General features: G+C 60.1%; 2 protein-coding genes across 22 annotated transcripts in view; one reads left to right on the forward strand and one right to left on the reverse strand.

Annotated features, from left to right (window-relative positions):
* Positions 1–201: 201 nt before the first annotated feature.
* Positions 202–11,025, forward strand: MPND (MPN domain containing). Of its 15 annotated transcripts, XM_004277219.2 has the most exons (14): positions 1,565–1,824; positions 1,957–2,119; positions 2,217–2,479; positions 3,193–3,429; positions 5,806–5,938; positions 6,507–6,591; positions 6,791–6,887; positions 7,185–7,257; positions 7,336–7,412; positions 8,249–8,417; positions 8,504–8,574; positions 9,138–9,227; positions 9,922–10,014; positions 10,779–11,025. In XM_004277219.2, exons 2-14 carry the CDS (start codon positions 2,113–2,115, stop codon positions 10,863–10,865), a joined length of 1,482 nt encoding a protein of 493 aa, XP_004277267.1. In that variant the 5' UTR covers positions 1,565–1,824; positions 1,957–2,112; the 3' UTR covers positions 10,866–11,025. The 15 variants fall into 15 exon arrangements, 14 of the variants coding, with proteins under 14 accessions (XP_049564288.1, XP_049564290.1, XP_049564289.1 ...); XM_049708331.1 differs by lacking the exon at positions 1,565–1,824 and adding an exon at positions 202–351 and having other exon boundaries at positions 3,160–3,429; positions 5,677–5,938; positions 7,185–7,412; XM_049708329.1 differs by having other exon boundaries at positions 1,558–2,119; positions 2,200–2,479; positions 3,160–3,429; positions 5,677–5,938.
* A 187-nt stretch (positions 11,026–11,212) lies between these two features.
* The window catches only part of SH3GL1 (SH3 domain containing GRB2 like 1, endophilin A2), a 32,291-nt gene continuing 18,547 nt past the window's right edge, over positions 11,213–24,956 (reverse strand). Inside the window, exons 2-11 of one of the 7 annotated variants that reach the window (XM_049708341.1) lie at positions 18,874–18,973; positions 16,858–16,926; positions 16,452–16,524; positions 15,476–15,619; positions 14,960–15,093; positions 14,647–14,805; positions 14,183–14,349; positions 13,384–13,508; positions 13,158–13,217; positions 11,213–12,757 (exon numbers count right to left, since the gene is read on the reverse strand). In XM_049708341.1, coding sequence (XP_049564298.1) covers positions 12,525–12,757; positions 13,158–13,217; positions 13,384–13,508; positions 14,183–14,349; positions 14,647–14,805; positions 14,960–15,093; positions 15,476–15,619; positions 16,452–16,524; positions 16,858–16,866 — 1,104 coding nt within the window. In that variant the 5' untranslated portion in view covers positions 16,867–16,926; positions 18,874–18,973 and the 3' untranslated portion in view covers positions 11,213–12,524. The remainder of the gene's footprint in view (positions 12,758–13,157; positions 13,218–13,383; positions 13,509–14,182; positions 14,350–14,646; positions 14,806–14,959; positions 15,094–15,475; positions 15,620–16,451; positions 16,525–16,857; positions 16,927–18,873; positions 18,974–24,956) is intronic. The other 6 variants (XM_049708339.1, XM_033400818.2, XM_049708340.1 and 3 more) reach the window with 6 other exon arrangements.

Genomic DNA, 24,956 nt, shown 5'->3' on the forward strand with positions numbered 1-24,956 from the left:
GTCAATGAAATTTAACTATCAAGTTAAGAAGAAGAAAAAAGGGAATTTTATTTGAGCCAAACTGAGGATTATAACAGAGGAAGCAGATTCTCAGAAAGTGCTGAGAGCTGTTCTGCCTGTTAGAAGCTGAAGGCACATATACATTTTATTTATTTATTTGTTTGTTTGTTTGTTTATTTACGCTGCACCACGGGGCATGCGGGATCTTTAGTTCCCCAACCAGGGTGCGAACGCGCCCTCTCTGCGGTGGAAGCATGGAGTCTTAACCACTGGACCACCTTGAGACAAAGGATCATACATCGAAATGATACTGATATTCTACATAAAGTTCACCAAGGATAGATAGTCCAGGTAAGCCCGTAAAAAGGGAGGAGCGGGCTTCTCTGGTGGCGCAGTGGTTGAGAGTCCGCCTGCTGATGCAGGGGACACGGGTTCGTGCCCCGGTCCGGGAAGATCCCACATGCCGCGGAGCGGCTGGGCCCGTGGGCCATGGCCGCTGAGCCTGCGCGTCCGCAGCCTGTGCTCCACAACGGGAGAGACCACAACAGTGAGAGGCCCGCGTACCGCAAAAAAAAAAAAAAAAAAAAGGAGGAGCAAATCATCCTGATCCCCTACAGAGCTGGGAAAGAACACTATTCTTTTAAGAAGTTACATTTACTGTTGAGTAGGCATTCCCATCTTCCCATGTTTGAGGATCACTGGTTAATGTGTAATGCAGATTGGGGAGAGAGGGAGGAAGGAGGTCCAAACAAACAGAGAATTTTGTTTACTTTTTCTTGTCCTGCCTTAAAATACAACTTTTATTTCATCATGAGTAATAATAATCATTCACATTGCCTAGCTCTTACTCTTTGTCAAGCCCTGGTCTTTAACAACTCTGAAGTAGGAATTATTATCCCCAGGAGACAACAGGGAGGTGGAGACACTTGGCCAAAGTCACAGAGCTGGGAAGTGGTGCCGCAGGATTTGGAGCCAGGTCCAGTCTGATTCCAGATCATCCTGGCTGGACACCCCCGCCCCTAACAGCCTGTCCCCTCTTCCAAACCCGGGTCGGGTACACCCATATGTGGCTGAGCCCAGCCAAAGGTGCCCTGCAGCTTAACGGAGCCCCCACCCCGGGCTTTAAGCCCTGCGAGGGGCTGGTGAGTCCCAGCGCTGGGAGGTGGCCCTGCGCCTCGGAGCGGAGGTCCCGGGACGGCGGCCACCGAGAAAAGAAAGGGCTGCAGCTGTGCGGCGCACTAGCTGGGCTCAGCCCACAGGCACGAAGCGCTAGCGTTGGGTGGGGGGTGGAGGCCACGAGCCAGCTTTGACCCGCGAGCTGATTGGCTAGCTGAGGACAAGACCCTACAACTGATTGGATGCGTGAGGCCGGAGCCTCCTGCTGACTGCTAGAGGAGGAGCAGTTTAACACTGATTGGCTGGAAGGAATCCAGCCTCTACCGTCTATTGGCTGAAGATGAAATGACCCAGTTTTAATTGGTTGGCTGGCTCTGCTGTGATCCAATCATGGAATCAGTCGAGGGCCGCCGGGAAGGGTGGAAGTTAACCCTTTAGAGACTGCCGCCCGGCTTGGGCGATCTACAGTCGCGGCGCGGGGCTGCTTCCCCATTCTATCCCGTAACCCCAGGGCAGTGTGGCTCATTCTCCCGGACCTCAGTGTCTCCTCGGTCCCAACAGCCGAGGCCTGTGTGTCCCTCAATAGGAGTGGCCGCGGACCTCAATTTCCTCGGTCGACGTAGTGGGCTGAGCCACCCTTGTCCCCCAGCCCCAGGCCTCAATCCTGTAGGCTATGGCCTCGGGTGGAGTCATTGGTTCTCCGAAACCGTAAGTCCCCGGCCTTAGTTTCCCTAATGGTACCCTGAACTCTCGGCTACCAGCCCCCTCCCATGGAAGGTGGCCTCAGGCCTCAGTTTTCCGAATGGTCCCGGAGGATTGAGCCGCCGCCTCTTTCTCCAGCGTGTGCAAGCCGGAGGCCTGACTTTCCCCGCTCGCTCCTGCTGACCCGCCCACCGGCGGCGGCCAATGGCTGGGGCGCTTCCCGCTCGGGGCAGAGCCGCGTCACGTGCCGGGAAGAAAGCACCAGAGGCGCGCTGGGCGTGTGGCTGAGCGGCCATGGCAGGTACGGCGGGCCTGGCGGGGGGCCGGCAAGGCGCTGGGTGGGGTGGCTGGACCAGCTCGGGGTGCGAGGCCCCGCTGCAGCCTGTTGCTGCCCGCAGCTCCAGAGCCGCTGTCCCCCGCGGGCGGCGCGGGCGAGGAGGCGCCGGACGAGGACGAGGCGGAGGCCGAGGACTCTGAGCGGCCGGGGGCATCGGGTGGCGCGCGCAGCGGCGGCGGAGGCGGCGGCGGTGGCGGCGGGGCCGGGCCAGGGAGCTGCGGTGGCCCGGGGGGCGCGCTCACCAGGCGCGCGGTCACGCTGCGGGTGCTCCTCAAAGACGCGCTGCTGGAGCCCGGCGCCGGGGTGTTGTCCATCTACTATCTGGTGAGCACCCCCTAGCCGCATCCCATCCTAGCTGGTGCAAAAGGGGAAACCGGAGTCCAGTGTGCTTTCTTGCCGCAGGCCGAGCCCCGGTGTGGGGAGGGGAAACTGAGGTACGGAGCATCCTGACCCAGCACGAGCCCTTCTGGGCGGGAGAACATTGTTTACCAAATACTCCACTCAGAGAGGACACTAGTGCCTTCCTGACTGTGTGACCTCATTCAACCTCTCCGTATAACAGTTTTCCCATCTGTAGAATGGGATTTTCTTTCCTCCCATGGGGTTGCGTGAGGATTCAATGAATACAGTGCTCAGCAGTATGCCTGCTACACAGTAAGTGCTTTTTATAAGTGTTTGCTATTATTACTATTATTGTTACTGTTGTTGTGCTCTTTGTGAGTGGGAGCAATTTGTGAATTGAACACCTGCTGTGTGCCAGGCTGTGTTGGGTGTTAGGGACACAGCAGAGATCAAGACAGACCCTGTTCCTGCCCTTTGGGGCTCACAGTCCAGTGAAGGGAGGGGGTACAGTCATATAACTGGACAGTTCCAATCCAGGCTGATCGGGATGGTACCTAAGCTGGAAGCCTTCCTGGAAGGAAGCAGGAAGTGGTTACCAAACCCTGGGAAGCGGCATGGGGTCAGGGAGGACTTCCCAGAGGAGGGGTCTTGATGGGTACCAGCTCTTGGGCCCAGCCAGCCCACTGTCACTGCAGGGGAAGAAGTTCGTGGGAGACCTGCAGCCCGATGGGAGGATTGTGTGGCAGGAAACGGGCCAGGTGTTCAACTCACCCAGCGCCTGGGCCACCCATTGCAAGAAGCTGGTGAACCCAGCCAAGAAGTCTGGCTGTGGCTGGGCCTCTGTCAAGTACAAGGGCCAGAAACTGGACAAGTACAAGGCTGCCTGGCTCCGGCGAAACCAGCTCCATATACCTGCAGCTGCCGCCGATGAGGTGCGTCCTTCAGCCTCCCTGACTCACTGTTGGATAAGGAGTACCCAGAGAGAGGATGTTGGAGCTGGGGCCTTGAAGGATGAACAGGAGTTGGTCAGAGAAAGGTGAATGGAAGAGTTTTCCAGAGGAAGGGATAGCATATGCAAAGCCTTGTAGGCATGAAGCAACACATGCTGCTTAGGGAACCATTATTAGCTGATGCAGCTGGACATTCAGATGCCTTGGTAGCTGAAGGGGCTGGAGACATCAGCAGGGACCAGATCTGGGAGGGTCTTGAATGCCATGATAGTAATAGATATTCTTTGAATGTTCACCAGCTGGGTTGAACTTGGCCAAGGACCCTCTCTGGGTTCCTAGTCTTTTTCATATGTAAAATAGAGATGATAACGGTACCGAGGTGTATTACACACACACACCTGGTTGGCAAATCTTTAGGGCCACTGGCAGGCTGGAAACTCAGGCAAGAGTTGATGCTGCAGTCTTAAGGTAGAATTCCTTGTTTTCCAGGAAACCTTAGTTTTTGCTCTTAAGGCCTTTAAACTGATTGGATGAGGCCTACTGACATTATCAAGGGTAATCTTCTTTATTGAAAGTCACCTTATTGTAGATGTGAACCACATCTACCCAATGCCTTCAAAGCAACACCTCGACTAGTGTTTGATTAAATAACTGGGTACTATATCCTAGCCAAGTTGACTTTTAAAACTAACTTTCACAGCATGCCATAGGGCTATTCATTCAGCAAGTATTTAGTAAATGCCACCTGTGTGCCAGGCCCTCTTCTAGGTGCTGGAGATAAAACAGATCAAAATGAGAAAAAAATCTCTGCCTTCATGGAGAGAGAAACAAATAAGTCCACCTTACTGTACGTTGGCAGAAGTAAGCAGGGACAGGGGATGGGAGTGGTGGGAGGGTTAGGGTGGTCAGGGAAGGCCTCACTGAGAAGGTGACATTTGATCAGTGAACTGAAGGAGGGGAGGGAGGGAGCCATAAGGCTTTCTGGAAAACAGCACATGCAAAGGCCTTGAGGCTAGACTGTGGCTGGTGTTTTTGAGGAACAGTGAGGCTCCAGTGTGTCTGGAGCAGAGTGAGCAAGGGGCAGAGAGGGAGGAGGTGAGGACCAGGGCCGGCGGGGGGAGGACAGGGGCAAGTCGTGCAGGACATCATGGGCTGCGGGGTGGACTTGGGCTTTTACCCTGAGGGAGGTGGGAGCCCTGGAGGGCTGTGGGCAGAGGAGGGGGCGGGACCTGACTCAGGTGCTCACGGCCGCCCTCTGCTGGCTGCTGTAGGGTGTAGGGAGGACAGACTGGGGCCAGGTCGTGAGAGTAGGAGCCGTGGAATCGGGGTGCAGGTGATTGTACAGATCCAGGTGGCTGATGATGGGGTGGACCAGGACAGCCATTGAAGGGGGAGGAAGTGGGCAAGTTCTGGTTAATTCTGCAAGTGGATCTGATGGGATGTGCTGATGGATCTGATGTTGGTGTTAGGAGATGTTTTGTTCTGAGCAAGTGGGTAGACAGGATTGCCCTCATCAGAGATGTGGGGAGGAGCAGGTTTGGGGGGATGGTTGGGGCAGGGTGGCCATGTTGAGTGTGAACCCCCCACGAGGAGATGTCAAGGAGCAGCTGGACCCCAAGTCAGGAGCTCAGGAGAGCCCCAGGCTGGAGTCAGGACTGTGGGCAGTTGTTCAGGGGGTAGATGGGGTTGGAGGCCACCCAGGAGGGATGTGGGTGGGGAAGGAAAGAGGCCCGAGGACCCAGCCCTGGGCCAGCGAGTGAGATGGGGGAGAATAATGGGGTCCAGGAGAGGTGGGAGGGAAGCCAGGTGAGTGGGGGGCTCCCTGAGGAGTTTCTGGGAGGAGAGGAACAGACCCGGGCAGACGCTGCCAAGAGGGGGGCAGGGGGACAGAGACTGAGATGTGACCATTGTGTTTGGACACAGAGAGGTCACCTCGGCAAGGTTTCTTGAGAGAGCAGGGGGAGAGGTTATTGAGAGAATCTGGTAAAATAATCCATGCAAAGTGCTGGCTTGCTTGCTGGATGAATGGAGCAACAGGGCATATGCTAAATGCTTTGCACGCATTCTCAGTTCACCCTTACGCCACGCCTGTGGGGCTGGAGGTCATTGTGCCGTTTAACAGATGAGGAGACTAGAGCCCGAAGTCTGTTTGTAATAGGCAGAGGCGGGATTCGAACTTGCGAGGCTAGTCCACAGCCTAGATTGTTTCTGCTCACTCCCTCCCTCTAGTGGGCACCTGGGGCAACGACAGGAACCGAAGGCTCAGGCCAGCCAGAGGTCTCTGTGGAACTTGCCGGGAGGGTAGGGAGCAGCCAGCTGAAAGTCCCGTCGCTGTCCCCCCAACCCCGACCCCGCCAGAGCCCGGCCAGCGAAGGAGAGGAGGAGGAGCTAATGATGGAGGAAGAGGAGGAGGAGGTTCTGACAGGAGCCTCAGCGGAGGACAAGAGTCGGAGACCACCGGTGAAGGGCCCCTCGGAGCCTGTCCACCCTGGTGAGAGGTGGGGGGAGGAGGGGAGGAGGAAGGGCAGGAGACCGACGGAACTCAGGTGGGGGAGGAGGCTGGGGGCAAGTCTGGCCTTTCTTTTCCTTAGAGCCCCCAAGATGCCTGGCTGACTTCCCAGCCCCCGTTGCCTAATTTCACTCTCACTGCCTGATTTCTTTAAGCTCTAATACTACATTTCTTGGTCCCACTGCCCAGTTTCTTTATCTGCTGCCGGATTTCTTCACCATGCCGCCTGATTTCCTTGCTCCCCCGTAGGATTTCTTTGCCCTGTTGCCTGATTTCTAGCCCTGCCGCCTGATTTCTTTGACCCGTTGCCTGGTCCTCACCTGACTTCCTGAGCCCTTCATCTGAGTTTTTAAATCTCTTCTGCCTGATTTGTTAACCTGCCACCTGATTTCCCAGTCCACCTGCCTGATTTTTAAGGCTGCCCCTGGAGTGGGTTTTTTTGTTTTTTGTTTTTTTCTTTCTCCGGCTGCCTGGTCTTCATTTTCCAGTTTCTGGCTGGGGAAGGAACTGACGCTGCCTTTTTTTTTTCTCTTACCCCCCAACCCCGCAGAGGCCACGCCCCCAGGGAAAAGGGTGGAAAACAAGATCCGGGTGCCTGTGCGCTACTGCATGCTGGGTAGTCGAGACTCTGCCAGGTCAGATATACCCCATGCCTGCCGGGACCCTCACCCCCATCGGTGTGAGCTCTTGCCGGTGTATGGGGAACAAAGGCAGGGGTAGGGTGGAGACAAGGCCTCAGGTCCGAGCTGGATGTGGGCAGCTGGGGAGCCAGCATGGGGGTGAGGAAAGGGCCTGGGGGTTCCTGAGGCTGTGGAACCCTCCTGGCTCCTTCAGGAACCCACACACCCTGGTGGAAGTAACATCCTTCGCAGCTATCAACAAGTTCCAGCCGTTCAACGTGGCCATCTCTAGCAACGTGCTGTTCCTGCTGGTGTGTGCCCAGCTCCTACTTTGCCCCTTAGGGGTCAGGGGCTCTCAGGCCTGGGCAGGGGGTGTCCCCCCACCCCACCCCCCACCAGAGGATCCCTGGAAGGTCGGCTCCATGAGAGCAGAGACCTTGTCTGCTCTGTTCACTACCGGTGAACAGTAGGCACTCAATCAATGTCTGAATGAAGAAGGAGGTGGGTGGGCTGACCCCGTCACAACGCAAGGGCCCTGGCCCTCAGGACGGCCTTGGGGCGGCGGTGCGCAGTCTGAGCGGGTCTTCCATTGTCCCTCCCCTCCCCAGGACTTCCACAGCCACCTGACCCGCAGCCAGGTCGTGGGGTACCTGGGCGGCCGCTGGGACATCAACAGTCAGAGTGGGTATTTGGGGCCTGTGGGCAGGGGGGTGTTTGGGGCTGGGGTCGATGTCCACGCCTTCTCCCGCCTCCGCGCAGTGCTCACGGTGCTGAGAGCCTTCCCCTGTCGGAGCCGGCTGGGGGACGCGGATACCGCGGCCGCCATGGAAGAGGAGGTGAGGGGGCGCACGGTGACTCGGCGTTCTGGGGAGGGCTGGCGTGGACACAGCTGTCCTGGCTACCGCGTCTTGGCGCCTAGCACCGTGTCGCCACTCAGCAAGGGTGCAAATGGGTGTGTGTGACCTCCGGTCCCCTCACCTGTGACCCCCACCCTCATACTTCCTTCTGTACAGACGCCGCCGCCGGCCCCTTCCCCTCTGAGCCTGTCTGGCACCTGGTAAAGGCCCGATAAGTATTAGCTGCCGTCCTTAATGTTTTCATAGGGTGCTTAGTACGCGCCTGCGCTCCACACTCACCTTGTCACAGGGCACAGAATGCGTGTGGATTGGGCGCGCACATGTTTCTCCGCCCACTTCTTCCTTTCTCTTTACCCTATCTCTTGATTTAACTATTGATTGAGCGCCTACTTTGTGCCGGGAATTGTTCCTTGAGCTGAGGATACAGCAGTGAGCAAAATAACCTTTTATCTTAGATTTATGTGAGGAGCATCTTTGTTTTTTTGGGGGAGGTCGCACCACTTGGCTTGCGGGATCTTAGTTCCCCGACCAGGGATTGAACACCAGGCCCCGGGCAGTGAAAGCGTGGAGTCCTAACCACTGGACCGCCAGGGAATGTAGCAGCAACTTTTTAACGTTATTTGTTGACTGTCCCCCACCCCCGCACTGGACTCGCTGAGGGTGGAGCAGGGTGTGTCTGCATCACTGCTGTGCCCTCAGGCCTGGTACACAGCAGGCGCTCATTAAATGCTGGCCGCGTGGGGCTGGATGGGTGCCAGGCACGTGAGCGCACTAGGGCTGCTACAGCCCCTGGCCCCGTGCGTCTCTGCCCCCAGATTTACCAGAGCCTGCTCCTGCGGGGCCTGTCCCTGGTAGGCTGGTACCATAGCCACCCGTACAGCCCGGCCCTGCCGTCGCTGCAGGACATCGACGCACAGATGGACTACCAGCTGCGGCTGCAGGGCTCCAGCAATGGCTTCCAGCCCTGCCTCGCCCTGCTCTGCTGTGAGTCCCGGGAAGGGGCGGGCGTGGGGCCCCAGAGGGCCACCGCGCCTCCATGCCCAGCCCCTTCTCTCTCTCTCCTCCCCCAGCCCCTTACTACTCTGGTAACCCGGGCCCAGAGTCCAAGATCTCGCCCTTCTGGGTGATGCCGCCCCCTGAGGTAGGCGGGGCTGCTGGGGGGAGGCCTAGGGCTGGGAGGCGTGGGCGGGGCCCTGTGTGGGTGTGGGAGGGGTCAGGAGGCCTTGTTAGCCGCAGGAAGCCAGTACTCTGGTTCCGGGCTCATCTGGGGAGCTGGGGTCTGCTCTCATCTGTGAAATGGGAACATAATCATTGCTCTGAGGCTGTGGGTGTGAGGACTGTTGAAAAGGTGGGTGCTCTACCTGTAGCATGCTGCTTTTGCACCAAGGTAGCCTCCTTCCTGAGCCCTGTCTGGTTTCATTCCCCAAGTCCATCTCGGGGTCAGAAATCAGCTTTAGAAAGGAATTCCGGAGCCATGGCCACTCCTGTGTGTGTGGTGGGGTGGGTGCCACCCTGCCTCCCTGGTCGCATTGCTGGGTTCCTTTAAGGTCTCGGCGCGGCTCTGGATCTGATCTGAGTGCGGAGCCAGGCCTGCAGTATCAATTCTCTGACTCCCAGCCCTGGGCACTTCCTGCTGTGCTCTGCCATCTTGGAGGGGGGCCGGGTTGGGGGTAGCTAGTGGTGACTGCCATGTGTCTCTGCCAGCAAAGGCCCAGTGACTATGGCATCCCCATGGACGTGGAAATGGCCTACGTCCAGGATGGCTTCCTGACTAATGACGTCCTTCATGAGATGGTGAGTTCACTGCCGCGTGAGGTGGGTGGGGGTGGGGTGGGTGCCCTGGGAGGAGCAGGTGGGAGATGAGGGCGCCCAGCTGGATGGACATGACACTGTAGGACTTGGGAAGCGCTGGCTGAACGGGCCACATCAGGGCCCAGTCAGGCTCCTCTTCCGCTCCTGAAAATCACGGGCTCTTAGGATCAAGTCCCAGATCCTTGCCTCAGCCCCTCCTACCTCTCCCCCCTCGCCCTCCTGGCTGTTCTGGAACATGCTAGGGACGCTCCCACCTTGGGCCTCTGCAGCTGCCAGGGATTCTCCAAGTGGGGACACGTGAGAACCTCAGGTGTTACTCGGACGAATAGCAAGCAGGCACGTAAACAAACGGAGCTAGTTCGTCACACCTGTGACTTCACTGATGTTACTGCTCTGGCTAAGGCTAAACCGTGGAGCCATGTCAGGACCGGGGCAGGTATAAAGAATCACATTCAGTGTGCCTGCTGCTTCTGCAGAAGTTGTCTCCCCCTCCAGGGGGCCCTCCTGCCAAGCCCCTAATTTCTTCAGGACCTGGGTAACGTCTACATGCCACACTGCATTAGACTAGAGGCCCCCCGAGGGGTGGCAGCAGTGTCTGTCCCACTCGCTAATGTATCCTGAGTGCCTGGCCCGGGAAGTGCGGTCGCAGGGGCTCACCTGCCCCACCGTTCCTTAGATGCTGCTGGTGGAGTTCTACAAGGGCGCCCCTGACCTCGTCAGGTTCCAGGAGCCTTGGAACCAGGAGCACACCTACCTCGACAAGCTCAAGGTAAGACTCATGCTGAGTCCTGTGCAAACCCCTCCTTTTATAAAGATCTCTGGGAGCCCCGGGGACCCCCCCCCCCCACTGAATATATTCGTGGGCAGCTTGAAGAGAAGTGAGTTCTTACCTGGGCCTATACAAAAATACTTCAGTCAGAAATGAATGCTACCAAAAAAAAGTCGTGTTTTATCACATGGAGGTGGTGACGCTGGTGGACATCACCATCGACATGCAGATGAAAATGCAAAAGCCCCGTAGACCTCATCACCCCTGGGACGTCCCAGCTGGAGACGCTGCTCTGGGCCCTGCTTCTCCCGGGGCGCCCATGGAGGTGCAGGAGGGGTTCTGAATCTTAAGCAGCAGCAAAGCTGAACCAAGCAGAGCGGCTGGTCCTACCGCTGGTAAACGGGACGTGTCGGCAGGGGCTCCGCATATTTCCTGCCTTAGAGTCGTTCTCAGAAGACACTACCCACTCCGCTTTGCAGAGAAATAGCTTCACACGTTTGCTTGTTTTGTTCACACTTAACAGTGACCAGGGCTTAAAGCTGCCACTGGTTACCTCCCAGACTGGTGCTAGGTGGGTGGGGTGGCCTCGGCACACGAGGGGGGCGCGTGTAAGAGCAGGATTTGGGAAGTGTGGAGGAACCTCACCCCCAAAGGACGACGTCCCCAGGCCTCGAGGTGTGGCTTCAGGGACACGGCTGCGTGCTTGGGTTAGGAGAGCCCCCTGGCAGGCTGCAGCCCTGAGGCATCAGGCCTCCTTATTTCAGATCTCCCTGGCCAGCAGGACGCCCAAGGACCAGGGCCTGTGCCATGTGCTGGAGCAGGTTTACAGCGTCCTCAGGCAGGGGAGCTGAGAGCACCAGCCTCCAAGGACCAGGGAAGCCTTTGGTCAGATGCGGCTCCCCGAGGCTCTGCGTGAGGGGAGTGGGCCCAGGGCCTTTGTGCTGCTTCGTTCCTGTGTGACTGAGGTGTGTGACGGCAGGGGCTCAGATAATAAAGGAGAAACAGCCTAGGCATGTGTCTCACGGATTCAGGAGGGGTTGCTGTCCATGCAGCCGTGGCTATGGGGAGGGGCCGTGCTGGCGACTGGGCGGATGACAGCCGTCCCTCCCAGGCTCTCTGTGGGCTGGTGCTCATGTGGGCCCCACCCTGGCTGGAGACCCCTTCGGGAGGGCCCACCCTGCACCACAACCAGGCAAGAGACTGTAGAAAGAGACATTTAATACTTTTTAAAAAAAAATCAGGATTACATTTTGATCTGCCCTAGGCTGGGATGGCTGTCTCTCCTCCAGGTACTGGTGACCAGGGGCCTCTTGGAGGAGCAGGGAGGGCCTGGTGTCCTTGGGGGCTTTACCGGGTCACCAGAGGAGGGGAATGTGAACCAGGCCCGGGGTCCCCTGTTTAGCCAAGTTTTGGATTAGGCAAGAGGGGAAGTGGGTGCAGGGCTGGGGCCCTGCTGGTCTGGGCAGCTGCCTACCTTGGTCTGGAGGAGACGGCCTGGGCCACTGTCCAAAGAGGGTATGGTGGCTGGCTCACCAGGGTGGTGCCCGTGACTCCCCCAAGGGTCCCAGCAGCCAGGGGTCTGGGAACATTCACTTAACAAAGCCTTTGTGCTTGACCTTCCACATAGTGGAGGCTGGGCTCCCACGGTCGCATGTATGTGTGTAGGCTGGGCTCCCGTGGTCGTGTGTGTGTGTGTGTGTGTGTGTGTGTGTGTGTACACGCACGTGCACGCTGGCAGCTTGTGCCAGAGATGCTCCATGTGCTTGGCTTGGGATGCGGTGGTGGGCACGGGTGTTTGGGGCTTAGTGCCCTGCAGGGGGGAGATGGCCTGTCTTTAGGGGCCCTGGCTCCTGAGAAGCCCAGGCTCGTCTTTCCCCAAGTCCCCAGCCAGAAGAAAGGGGTGAAACCCTTCCAGGAAGGTGGCATCTGTAGGCACTCAGGGGCCTAGGGAGCTCTGGAGGGGGCTGGTAGTGTCCGGGGGGAATTTAAAAGCAGGGTGGCGAGTCTCAAACAGGGGTCTCGCCCAGACCACCCCATCACACCGATGTTCAGTCCTATCCTGTTAAGGGCAGGTCTCCGGGCGGGGCTGGATGGAGGTGGGAGAGGATGCGTGTGCGTGCGTGCGTGCGTGTGTGAGAGAAGAGAGGAGAGAGAGAAGGGGGGCCCACCTTGAGTTACCAGTCCCTGGAGGGGTGGGAGGAGTTAGTGTTTCTAAGAGCACCTTAGTGTGAGCCTCCTGGGGCGGGGCGGGCGGAGCTGGGGGGGCAGAGTTGTGAGCAGCAGGAAGGAGGAACACTGCCCAGCCCCCAAGATGGCCACGTGGAGTGGGGAAGGGAGCCTCCACCACCGGGGGTGAGCACTAGTGTAAACAGGGGCCCCGCTGCCCTGGGGCTGGATCAGGCCCAGAGTGGGCCGCCCCGCAGGCTGTGAGCACTGCCCAGCTGCGGGGGCCCGTGGAATGCAGAGATCTGGATGGAGGGGCGGCGGGCCGACACACCATGGAGACGCGGTCACTGGGGCAGCGGCACCAGCACCTCCACGTAGCTGAGGGGGAAGAAGCCAGACTGGCCGTGGAGCATGCCCTCATACCAGTTCTCGTCGATCTGATTGGTCAGTGTGATGATGTCGCCCTCATGGAAGCCCAGCTCCCCGTCGTTCTCAGGCTCAAAGTCGTACAGGGCCTTGCAGCTCGGCTGGTCCAGGGGCGCTGGGGGCGGGGGGAGGTCCAGGCTGTCACCTGCCCCTGTGGGTGCGCAGGGGGATGTCGCCTCCTCTCCCCTCCCCTCCCCCCCACCCCTTTGTCCTGCCCACTCACTGCTCCTTGCTTTCCCCCAAGGAGAGCCGCTCTCTCCCCTGTGGCCCCCACTGCTATCAGAAGGAGCCAAGTGACAAGGGGAGGGAAAAGGGCTCTGTGAGTCGTCACCAAAACGCTCGTGGGAGGAGCTGGGGACACCCAGTGGCATCAGGGTGATAGTGACCAGAAACACACAGCTCTCAGGGTACCACTTGGAACAGAGGGAAGCCCAGCTCCACTTCTACCAGAGAAGGGGTGGAGAAGGACCCTTCGGGCACAGATTAGCAGGCGGCATCATAAACCGAGGCAGGGGCACGGGGCAGGGCCTGGGCCCCTTGGGGACACTCACGCATGCTCCTGCTGCTGGGGGTCCGGGTGGGCTTGTCGGAAGATCGGAAAGATGACGAAGCTGCTTGCAGACAAAGAACAGAGGTGGGCTGAGAATGCTGGCGTGGGGCCTGGTGCCCATCCTTGGGGCTCCTCGTGCAGAGAACTGGCCCTGCGATTGGATGGGTGGCGGGCTAGGGGCTCCCCCGAAGGGGCCTGGGGTAGAGTGGTGCCCTCTCCTCCATTACCTGTGATCTTGGGGGCCGTGGCACAGGGGAAGCCCCCGTTGGACTGCTCAGGCTCTCCGAGGTCCAAGGGCTCCCGGGGCTTGGGCTTATACTCCCGCTTGGGGCGCGAAGAGGCTTCGCGCATCCTGCATGTGGAAGGACGCCTGTGAGCGGCTGCAGGGCACCTGTTGAGCCCTCGCGTGTCAAGGTCAGGGAACAACGCCTCCAACCCCAGCTATTTATGCTGCTGCCTTGGGACTCGGGATGCACGTGGGAGGTGGCGAGAGGGGGGCCCCCAGGCATATCTCCAAGGCTGCCTACAGGCCTGGTCCTACTGCACCCAGAAGCCTCCTCGGCAGTGGCGGCTGGGGAGCTGGTGCCCAACAGATACCCACCCCTCACCAGGGAACCACCGCCCACCGGGGCTTCCCTTCTTAGGCCCTGGACGCTGCTGACTGCAAGATGGCCCTTGGAGACAGGGAAAGAGAGGAAGGGGCTCCCCAGGGGCAGGGCTGGCCAAACCCTCTCCCCACAGGACATCCCAAGCCTCTCCTCTGGGAACCAGGATAAGCATGATGAGGTCCTGCCCCCTCCTGGGACCCCAGCCCCGACTCATGCAGCCTGGGGATTCTTTCTGAAAAGGAAGTAACCCCGCTGCTCTGGAAGGAACGTGTCACAGTGGGGCTGGGCTGTCCAGGGGCAGGGGCGTCCCACGGGTCCCCCAGGGCTGCCCTGGCAGCCACAGCACCCAGCCACCGGGCCTCCCAGCCAGCAGGGTGGGCCGGGGCTCCCACGGGGAAGGCCAGGGGGCCAGGCCCACCTTCGCTTGAGCTTGTCAGCCAGCTCATCCAGGATCTGCACGGCCTGCCGGTGGTAGTCCAGTTGGGCATCCACCAGGGCGGAGAGCTGGCTCACCTGCTCGATCTGCAAGGGACCAGCCAGGGCTGAAGAGCTGCCCTCCTTCTGGCCCCCATCTCTGGCTGCCTCCTGCAGGAAGCCTTCCCAGATTGTTCCAGACGTGGGCCCAGCCCCCGCCTGACCCTTGAGCTGCAGCCGGAGGAGGGTGAAGGGCCTGAGGAGACCCCAAAGCTTCAGTGGGCCAGTGGCTTCCTGTGGGCCTCCTGTTCCCCCTTCCTTCCCTTCACACCCTGAACAGGCTGCCCACTGGCCCTGGGAAGTGGGCACCGCCGCTGGGCTCCTGTCTCAGGGGCTCCCCCAGAGTGGTCCCCAGCAGGCCGGTGTGGTGGGTGCACGCGGGGAGGGGCTCAGGGCCTACACACGTACGTCAGTCTCCAGGAGGTTGTGCATGCTGGTCTCGGCCACCTCCTTGGACTCCTCAAACTTCTCCATGGCCTGGCGCAGCTCCTCATCGGGGATCTTGCCCTGCCGCTTCTTCTTGTAGTCAAAGTCCAGGCGGCGGCCCTCCAGCTTCTTCAGGTGGTGCTGGGGGCCGGGACGAGGGTCACACCGCGTGCCTGGGACCTCGGGGAGGGCCACCTGATGCCCTGCAGCCCTTCCCGCTGGGAAACCTGGCCTGGGCTGTATGTGTGGGGGGAGGGGGTAGGAGCGAGGGTGGGCCTGGAGCGGCCCCGCATACCTGGATCTCCTTCAGGTCCTTGTCGCACAGGTTCTGGAGGGGATCGATGAAGTTCTGCTTCACCTCTATGTCCAGGGAGTCCTTCACCTCAGCCAGGCGCTTCATGGACTCCCCGGCATCCAGCAGGGCGTCGCCTGGGGAGAGGATGGGGTGGCGGAGGAAGCCGTCACAGGAGGCCTTGGCCTGCGCGGCCGAGGCACACCCCACGGCCAAGGACCTGGACACCAGAACAGAGAACGAAACAAGGGACCCTTAAGTCTGACCAGGAGCCACGGGGGCCGGTGGTGACAGGTGTTCACGAGCCGCCCTCCCACCTCTTGGAAGGCACCCAGGTCCACCGTGGGCCGGGAGGGTGGCTTTTGCATGGCCGTGATGCTGTAGGCAGCCCTCGTCCAGGGGACCAGCCACCCTGGAGAAGATCCTCAAGCTACGGGGAAGTGCCAGCCTGCTGGCAGCAGAGACTCTGGCCCCAAGCTCTCAGGCCCGCCCCCGCCTCCAGCCTCCCCAGGGCCTCACCGAAGTTGGACTCGCCGCCCAGCTCCTTCCCATGGCGGATCATGCACTCGCCCAGCAGGCCCTCCGACTGCGGGTAGCCAGGGTTCTTCACCTGCCCTCGGATCTTGGACACCGTGTTGAGCATCGTCAGCTTGGCCCGCGAGGCTAGAAGAGGGCGGGGCCGGGTGGGTGTGGTCTCTCAAGGAGCCACCAGACTGCCAGCTGCCCCCCTCTGCCCGGGTGCTTGTTTATTTCTGAAGTGCTCCCTCGGCCTGAGGAACCAGAGCGTGAGAAGAACCTCCTGAAGAGACGTCCCCCCGCTGCTCTGGTCCTCGTGCAGGAGTACTGGCAGTGGGCAGGAGAGGGGGCCAGCTCCTCGAGACCCCCAGAGAAGCGGGGTAGGCAGGTAGAGGTGTGGACAGGCACAGGTGCCCCAGTGCAGACCTCTACCGGGGGCGGGAGGTGAGGGGCGTGCCTGCACCTCTGCCAGCTCCAGTCTGTCCTCAGCGAAGGCCTCAGGTGGACACAGCTGCTTTTGCTGCCTGTCCTGCATCCTCTGCCTTTCACTACAGGAACCAACATTTGGATTTTTCTCCAGGAAAAGTCCCTGCCTCCCTCTCAGCCTCGGAGACCCCACCTCATGCTCCAAAGACAGGCTTGTGGCTGGGGCCTGGCACCTGATTCAAATTGGTCCAAAGAGTTGACTGGGGGGAAAAGATGCCCTTTTCTGCTGGGACCATTAGCTCTAAGGATAATTTAAGGCTAGGGTTGCCGTGAAAAGCGAGAGCTGACAGATAAAGCAGAAAGGAAACGCATGACCCTGAAGACATCCTTTGGATGCCTGGATCCAGCCATGCCTGAACCTGCCTAGCCCTAGGCATTTCAGTTCTGTGGGCCCACGCACTGCTTCTTCATGCTCCGGTAACCAGAAGATTCTGGACTGACAAGAGACCCGAGGAGCTGGGGGCAGACCCCTTGCAGGTGGCTGGTGCCCTACCTGGGTTGGGCTGCAGATACTCGATGGTTCTGGCCAACACTTCTGTCACGGCCTTGCTGGTAACATCCACCTTCTGTAAAGGGAGTCCACGTGTAGGGTTTTGAAACCATCAGGGCGCCTGAGGCCAAACCAGGAGCACCTGGACAGCCCTTGCCCTGGTCCCAGTTCCCCAACCACCTCAGAGCCCACGCAAGAACTGCCCGCTGCTTCTGGGGGCCGCCTCGCCTCCCTGCCTCCTTGCTGTTGGCTGTGCTGTGCCCCCGCCACTACCTGCTCTGGGCTGGGGGGAGGCCTGCGACCCGCCTAGACCCTTCCGGTAAGCCTCGCCTCCCCCCAGGTGCCAGGGCCGGGGCCTATGGGGGCTGGTAACACTGCCAGCGTTAGACAGGCATCCCTCTCCTGTTACCTTCTCCATCTCTTTGAAGTCATCGTCCAGCTTGGTCCCTTCAGCCCCTCCGACCTTCTCACTGACCAGCTGGGGAACGAAAGGAGGGAAGAGAGTGTGAGCCTCAGGGGAGGAGGGCGAGGGCTCAGGCATCCACGATGGCTTCCCAGGGATGCTGAACGTGGCAGCCAATGGCAAAACGGGGAGCCAAACGAGCTCCTGCTCCAAACCCACATACTCCTGCAAACCCAGGGCCGGGGGCTCCTCCTGCCGGAAGCCTACCCTGGCTGCGCCCACCCGGTCAGGCTGCGCTGGCAGCTCCGCAGCCCCCAAGAGGGTCCCCCACCCCTGCGGAGTTGTGCAGACTGTCCAGGCCCCCCTCACAGGGCCGCGGGGCCCACACCCGGACGGGGCTGCTGTGGTTCAGCGAGACGCCGAGGCTCACGGAAGCCCCTTCGCTCAGGGAACTGTGGCCTCCCTTTCCCACTGAACTCCTGCCTCTCTGCAAAGGACTCTCGGGGACCAAGGGTCTGCACGCGCCAGGGGCACCTCTGAGAGGCGAGCAGGTCCTGAGGCCAAATGAACATGAGGACTGCCATGGGACAAGCGCCAAGTGGGAGGGAAGACCTGCCCCACACGGGCCAACTGTGGTGCCCAGAAGTCACTTCTTGCGTGCACGGGTGTGAACACACACAAACACACACACAATTTCCTGGTGGCCAGCAGCAGTCTTTGCCCACTTGTCAGGACCGCTCCTGGGGCTCCTGAAGGCACCCTAACCCTAACCCTAACCCTAACCTGTGTGGTCTTGGGCCATCAGCTTCACTGGGCCTCAGTTTTCACCTCTGTAAAATGGGGTGACAGGTGTGCACTCACCAAGCTGTGGCCAGGCTGCCGTAGGCTGCTGTGTGCAAGTGTGTGCTCCGGGGTACTCCTGCGACACCCATGCTGCCCATACTGATGACTGCTGTTACTTTCCCCACGCATCTTGGTTCTCCAGGGGAACCACAGAACTGTAGGGCAGACCTAGCCTATAGGCCTTTATCCCTGCCTCTCCCCGGCTGGGGTCAAGGGGAGTCTGGGGGGAGCTGCATGCCCCTGCAAGTCAGTGTTCTCATGGCAGCTGCACCCCGGGAGCCCAGGAGGGGATGGGGCACAGAAAGGAAGCAGGGCTGGCTCAGGGCCCCTCCACCATGCACCAGTCTCTGGGGGACCTCCAAGGGCAGGCAGGGGCTGCCCTCCCGTTTTTGACTTTATAAGGAAAGACCTTGGTCTCTCCTAGGTGTTTCTGGGGTGTTATACTTTATTTCATGGGGCAGTTTCACTTCTTTTGATTATGGTAAAACAGGACGTTCTCAAATTCAGTGGTTGCCAGAGGGAAATGAGTTAGGTGTCTGATGTGAGACAAGACGCTTCTGGTGAACTGAAAGGGTAGCTGAAGTGCTGGGGCTCAAAAACCACACTTTCCGGGCCGAGGGCCTGCTCAGTACAGGGGACATGGGCGCCCCCAGGGAGCAGCCCCTGCTGGCGGGGACTACATCCTTTCTCTGAGGGGAGAGGGCACAGGCAGACCCCACAGCCTCTTCCAGGCCCTCCAGGAGTGTCACCTCCCCATCTTCCCTGGGAGCCCTCTGACAGCTCCCACGCGGGGCCTCCTTGCTCTGGCACCTGGGGGGCTGTGCTGGGAACATCTGGGTCCCTACCAGTCTCCTCGCCCTACCCCCACCTGGGAGCTCCAAGCTCCAGTCCCTCAGGCTGATTTGCCCCAGGTCCCTTCTCTCCAAGGCCCACAGTCCGGAACTGGCACAAGTGGATGAAAGGATGACAAAAGGCCAAAAGGGAAAAGTGGGAAAAAGCAAGCCACATGCCAGCCACAGCAAGAGCATCAGCAAAGGGAGGCTGTGCTGAGTGCTGGGCTGTGCTCCAGAGGAGGGGCCTGGGGAGCCCCCAGGAGGAGGCCGGAGGGCGGGGAGTGCCCCATCTGTGTGGGAGGCCAGGACTCTGCCGCTCGGTCCTGCTCGGGGACCCCGCACACACCTTTTCGGGGCCGGCAAGAGCAGCAGCACCGCCATGGAAGTAACACCTTCACGTGTAGCGTCTGCATCCAGCACTCCCCACAACTGACGGTGTTCCCCGGCTGCGGGAGAGGAAACTGAGGCGCAGCCCTGGCAGGGGCCCCGCGGGCTGAAGCCCACTCTTCTCTCTGCAGTTGCCGCCCCCCACCCCCCACTCCGGCCCGCAGTGCAGAGGGGCTGGCCCCGTCAGCCAAGGCACCCCCCCCGGGGTGGGGTAGGCAGCAGAGGGGGTGGGTGAGCGCTGCCCACTCTCCGGCAGGGCCGTGACCACGGCGGTGTGGAAATCATGGCCTCCTGGGCCTGCCCAGCTGGGTGGGAGCCTGAGTCACCAGCAGTGGGCCCACACTGGCTGCCACTGTGAAACCCATATGGGTGCCTCCCTGGGGGAACGTGGGGCCCAGGCCAAGCCACAGCCCCAGCCACCCCCGCCAGGTGACAGCCAGGGCTGAGGGGTCGCTGTGGAGAGGCTGCGCTCGGCCAAAGCTGGCAGCGGCCTTCGGAGATGAACTCGCTGTTGCCCGTCACACGGGCCTCTCAGATCTCAGCCTGGCTCCCCACCTGCACGCCTGGCTTCACTTCCGCCCTGGCAGGGCGCTCAGGGACCGTGAGTCCCATGAAGGCCCAGAACAGGGTCCTTTCTGAGGAGGCTGGGCAGCTGTCTGGTAAAAAGGTCCAGGAGTGGTTCTGAGACCAGCCACCAGGTGGGACTGCTGAGTGACTGCTGCTCTGTGACCCTCTGAGCGCGGGCCTTCCTGTGTCTGTCCGGGCCTTCCTGTGTCTGTCCGTACCCTGTGATGGCGGCTCTATCGAGGTATTGCTGGCCTGTGCACACCTCTGCCCCACAGGAGGCTCCCTCTGCAGCCTGTCCCTCTGGCGGTACCTCTCCGGGAAACTGCATGAGCCAACCCCCCACCGTATGTTTGGTCTGACCTATGTTACTGCCCTTATATTATTTCTAACCTCTGAGAGGAGCATGCCCTGCTTGCAATTCAGCCTGCAGGTGCCTCCAGGGCTCCAGCTCCAGGTCCCCCTAAGTTCAAACTGCAGCTTAGACTGCAGAGGTGGTTACTACCAGCCAGAAAGTGGAAGGACCCCAACCTGTTCGCTTCCCCATGTGCTGACCCATTCGGACTGCTCCGCCAGCGACGGCCCCAGCCCAGCTCCCACCTGGACTCTGAATGGTCAGATTTACGACGACACGACCCCCAAGTGACTGCGACAGGCAGAGGGCACCCACTTCAGGCTCTCACACAGAGAAGCAGTGGAGCCGTGTGGTCTGAGGACACCTGCCCCAGGCACCTGGAAAGTGAGCAAACTTGGAACGGAGATGGGGCTTCATCCCTGAGCACCTACACGACCTCCACCCATGCAAGGCACCCGTGGGCACTCATAATAAAGACCACTCGGAGAAGGGGCTGTTCTCTCAAGGACTGGCGTTCTTCAGCCTTCTAGCCTTGGCCATGTTTGGAGAAGAGCGAGGAATCTGACACGCAGGAGAGAAACAAAGAACGCGCAGTGGAACAATCTGAAAACACAAGACATTGTATGCCAAGAGCCGGCAGGACAGCCGCTCCAGGAGTCGAGCAGAGAACAGGAAGGCAGGAGAACCTTCTTTCCCCCAGGGACAAAAGGGGACGAACGGCTGCCCCAGACCAGGCCCAGGCACACTGCAGTGGCCCCTCAGGGGCAGCGGAAGCTCGAATCCTGCACCAACGGGAGGCCTTGTAATTGAGTCATCTCAGCGGGGAAACCTGATCAATATGATATGGAAAATAAACAGCCGATCTGCAGGCTCGGTGACCGGGGCAGACGATCCACTTTGACGAATTAAGAGTTTAAGTAAAAAGAGCAGCAGGAGGAGGCTGGCACAGAGGAGCCGGGAGAGAGAAGAGCAGGGCTGCTCAGGGCCTCGCAACGCAGGATGGATGCTCTGCACGTCCTGCTCAGCACCCTCGCGCCTCGTCCAGCCGATATGCTCTGTGGGGCCGCTTGCCACGCTCCAGGTTAACAGCAGAGGTCCCCATCCTCTCCCGACTCCCCCAACTCCCCTCCTGCCCTCCGCCTAGCTAACTTCTCCCTGCCCCCACCCCGTGCTACAACAGAGCAGCCCCCGCCTCTCCCTCCCTCCTCAGCAGTGAAGAGCCCAGCGCCAGGCGGAGGGGGCACACGTTGGGGGCAGCTGCTCTCGGGCACTGGCTGGAGAGTTGGACTAAAAGGCATGGAAGGACTTCCCTGGTGGTGCACAGGAGTTAAGATCCCGCCTGCCAACGCAGGGGACACAGGTTCGAGCCCTGGTCTGGGAAGATCCCACATGCCACGGAGCAACTAAGCCCGTGCACCACAACTACTGAGCCTGCGCTCTAGAGCCCGCGAGTCACAACTACTGAGGCCACGTGCCACAACTACTGAGGCCACGTGCCTAGAGCCCACGCTCTGCAACAAGAGAAGCCACCGCAATGAGAAGCCCGTGCACCACAACGAAGGGTAGCCCCCGCTCGCCGCAACTAGAGAAAGCCTGCACGCAGCAATGAAGACCCAACGCAGCCAAAAATAAACAAATAAATAAATTTATAAAAATAAATAAAATTTAAAAAAGAAAAGAAAAAGCGATGGGGGTGAAAGAGCCTTGGGGTCCAGGCCCAGCCGCCCTGCTATGCGGTCCCGTTCCGGCCATCCTCGGGTCTGGGCCAGTGAATGCCCTGTGGCTGAGGCGCTGTGACCCAAGGCTGTCAGGTGTGAGCACTTCTGGCTCCAGTTAGCGACCACCGTCGGGAGGGGGTGGGCAGGCCCGCTACCCGCTGCCAGGGCAGAGGCTGTGCTGGCTTTGAGGAGCGCCCCTCTAGCGAGGGAGATGAGAACAAGAAACACAGTGATAAGAGCTGCAAGGGAGGTTTAAACACGCCAAACATGCTCCTGGCTGGGTGAGCTGCGGGGGCCAGTGCTGTCCAAGCTGGACCTCAAAGGGCAGGGTTCCAGCAGGCAGAGCCTGGCCAGGCAGGCATATGGTGTTCTGGGTGAGACCCAGGCTCGGGGGCACAGGGGCTGCCATTCCTGATCCTCCACGTGCCAGGCACTGTGCGGGCGCTTTGCATACATCCTGCCATTGATTGTCACCCCTCTGCAATGACAATGCAGGGACCTGCACACCCATTCTACAGATGAGGAAACCCCCGGGGTAAGAGGTGGAACAGCAAGGCTGCGAGCTGAAAGTGGAGAAGCTGGGAGCTGCGCCCAGAGCTGTTGGACTGGCCGGTCCGTCCCTCACTGCTCCCCACAATGCAGGATCTGCCAGAAGGGCACGGGGCCTCCGAGGCTGTGGGGAGGAGGCAGACTGCCTGTGTGCAGAATGCCCAGACGTGGGAGGTCCCGGGAGGCAACTGCAATGACTCCTGGGCAGGGCTAAGAAATTCCTGAACGGGGAGGACAGCACAGGGACGGGAGGGAGCGACACAGGGATGGACTCATTCGCCTCTACATCCCTTCCAATTGCTACTCCCCTTCCTGCTGGCCTCCCAACACTTGGGAGCCGCTTGCCAAACACCTCAGAGCAGCCCCTTCTAGTTTCCTTTATGGTCTTCTGTCTCATGACTTGGAGAGCCCACGACACGGGCAGAGCCCAGGATGGCCTGCTACCCGGCCGACACATGAAGCCGCTGGCTTTCTCGAGTCTCCTTTCTCTGCTTGGGCCCTGGGCCCCTGACTCAGAGATGCTGGCAGACACACCAGAGGGTGCACTCTTTGGCTAACTGACGCCCTTTCTGGAAAGGCGAGCCAAGGGTGCTTCTGGGGAGGTAACGTGCACGGTGCACTGCCACGCTGAAGCCTCCTGTCCGTCCCTGCCCAGAAACCTCCAGTGGCCCCCGTGTCGGGATGATTTCCAGAGCCTGGGCCCTTGTGAGTACGAAATGCTTGCCGACGGGGGCGGCACTTGGACTCCAGGCAGCTTGGATCCCACGTGGCTCTGAGAGTAAAGGCCACGAGGTGTGGTGCGGGGCCACCGCCCTAAGGGATGAGGGAGAGGTGCCACTGAAGCAGAGGCCACAGAAACACTATTCATACCCAACTCCTCAGCCCAAGGAGGCGGGCCAGCAGGAAGCCTGAGGGCTCTGGCAGCAGGAGAGCTTTCATCTGTGGCGGGTCTTTAGTAAATATCTGTGAGCTGATGGAGAATAAGTCACCACCCGCTTTGTCAAGCTCCGCAGAGGGAAGTGTCCTGACAAGTCAGAACTTCCTTCAGCATACCCAGAATTCTGGAATTTTCCCGGTTTGCTGGTACCCTTCATGCCTCCGGGCACACACTTCCTCTCCTCCTAGGGATCAAAGCTACGTGGTTTTAAAAAGCAGCTCTGTGAACGGGAGCAGTGGAAATGATCAAGCAGGAAAAGGCTTCTGAAGTTACTTCTCCCGTGAAAACCCCCAGTTGGGCACCACGACCACCAGGTCTGGCCCCAAGGGGCAGACACAGACCCACAGACGCCCCTCCACACAGCAGTGTGTCGGGGTGTATCTGGAACCTAGTTCTGGCAGCACAAAGACAGCGGCTTTGAAGCCCAAGGTGTTCTCTCAGCAGGAGGGACGGCACCTCTGGCCTGAGGCCAGCAGCTGAGATACTGGCTCAGAAGCAGAACCCCTCAGGTCCCCGAGGCTGCAGGCACAAGCCAGCTGCAGGGTCCCCCAGGTGGTGGCGGGGGAAGCGTTTGGCTGTCTCTGTGGAGAGGAGACTGGCCAGGGGGCCTGGTCTGAGCTAGCCTCTTGCAGTCTGAACCCCCCTGGTTCTCTGCCCCCGCCCCATGGTGCCCCTCCTGCCTCCCTGCCCAAACCTTCCCAGGGCTGGCTTGGTGGGCAGCAAGCTGAACGCCATGTGAGTCCCAGTGGCTGCTCCCCTGCGTGTCACATGCTGCTAAGATGAGGGGGGGAAACCGTTACATGAGAAAAATCCCCTCAAAGTCACGTCCGGCTTAATCTGAGAGTCTGGTCTGGACACGGCACGGGCAGTGGGAGCAAAGCAGGAACCCGTCGTCAGAAAGAATGGACTAGGGAAGGCAGCAATGGCACGTGGGGACAGTCGCTCAGTGACTGTCAAGGCAGTGACGAGCTGGGGGACGGCGGTCCTGAGATGGATTGAGGTGTAGCCTCAGCATCGTCTCAAAGCCCCGACCTCTGCATCTGCAGGCTTTGTGGGTCCTGGTACCAGCAGCCAGAGGTTCACCCAGGGCAGACACCCAGAGAGCTGCCCCTTCAGCCCCAGGCTGATGACCAAGTTGCCAGACCTCCCACTGCTGTGACACTGCTTTCCCGATGGGGCCTCAAACTGGCTTTAAGCACCCCGGATCCGTCACCAGGGCCCCTGTGTGTAAACCAGGCCTGCCCTGCCCTGGCTCAGACTCTCCTCACTTTTCCCCAGGACCCCTCCTGGCTGCTCTCCCCTCGGCCTTGCTGGGCCTCCTGCCCACGGCAGCCCCCGAGAGCTGGGTCCAGAACCCTCTGTGTGTCAGGGTCTGTGCCCTCTCCAGGCTCCTGCAATCCCGGGACTGCTCCCCTCCTCCTGCAGGGGCTGGAGGCTGAGGCCTGGCCTGACCCCCCGTTAGCTTCCCACGCGCCCGTGCTCATCTCCGACCGCAGGGACCCCGTGTGTCTTGCTTTCCGCCATCACCCAGCCCAGTGCATCTGACCAAGCACCCAGGCCCCTTACTTTTGGGGGGTCCTCTCCTGGCCTCGCAGAGGATTGGCAGCTCAGAAGGACCCAAAGTTGGAGGAGGAGTGAGGGGCTGGGCAGACACGGGTGGCTGTGCGGTGCCTTTCCTGTTGCCTCAGCCCTGTTTGAGGAAAATGCCTCCCTCACCCCGAGGTGACCCAGCAGTCCTTGGAGATGGGGTGACAAAGAACTCACTCCCTGCCTGGCCCGACCTCCATGTGGAGCTCAGCTGAGTGTCGGCCACAAGGGCCCAGGCTGGCCAGTGTTTCCCCTTGCAGCCTGTCTGGCCAGAAGCCACAGGCCTGAGTGCCCTCCCAGTGCGCTGTGGAGGGGTGGGCACTTCCTCTGGG

Source organism: Orcinus orca, chromosome 3 (genome assembly GCF_937001465.1).
Source record: "Orcinus orca chromosome 3, mOrcOrc1.1, whole genome shotgun sequence".
Classification (NCBI taxonomy): domain Eukaryota; kingdom Metazoa; phylum Chordata; class Mammalia; order Artiodactyla; family Delphinidae; genus Orcinus; species Orcinus orca.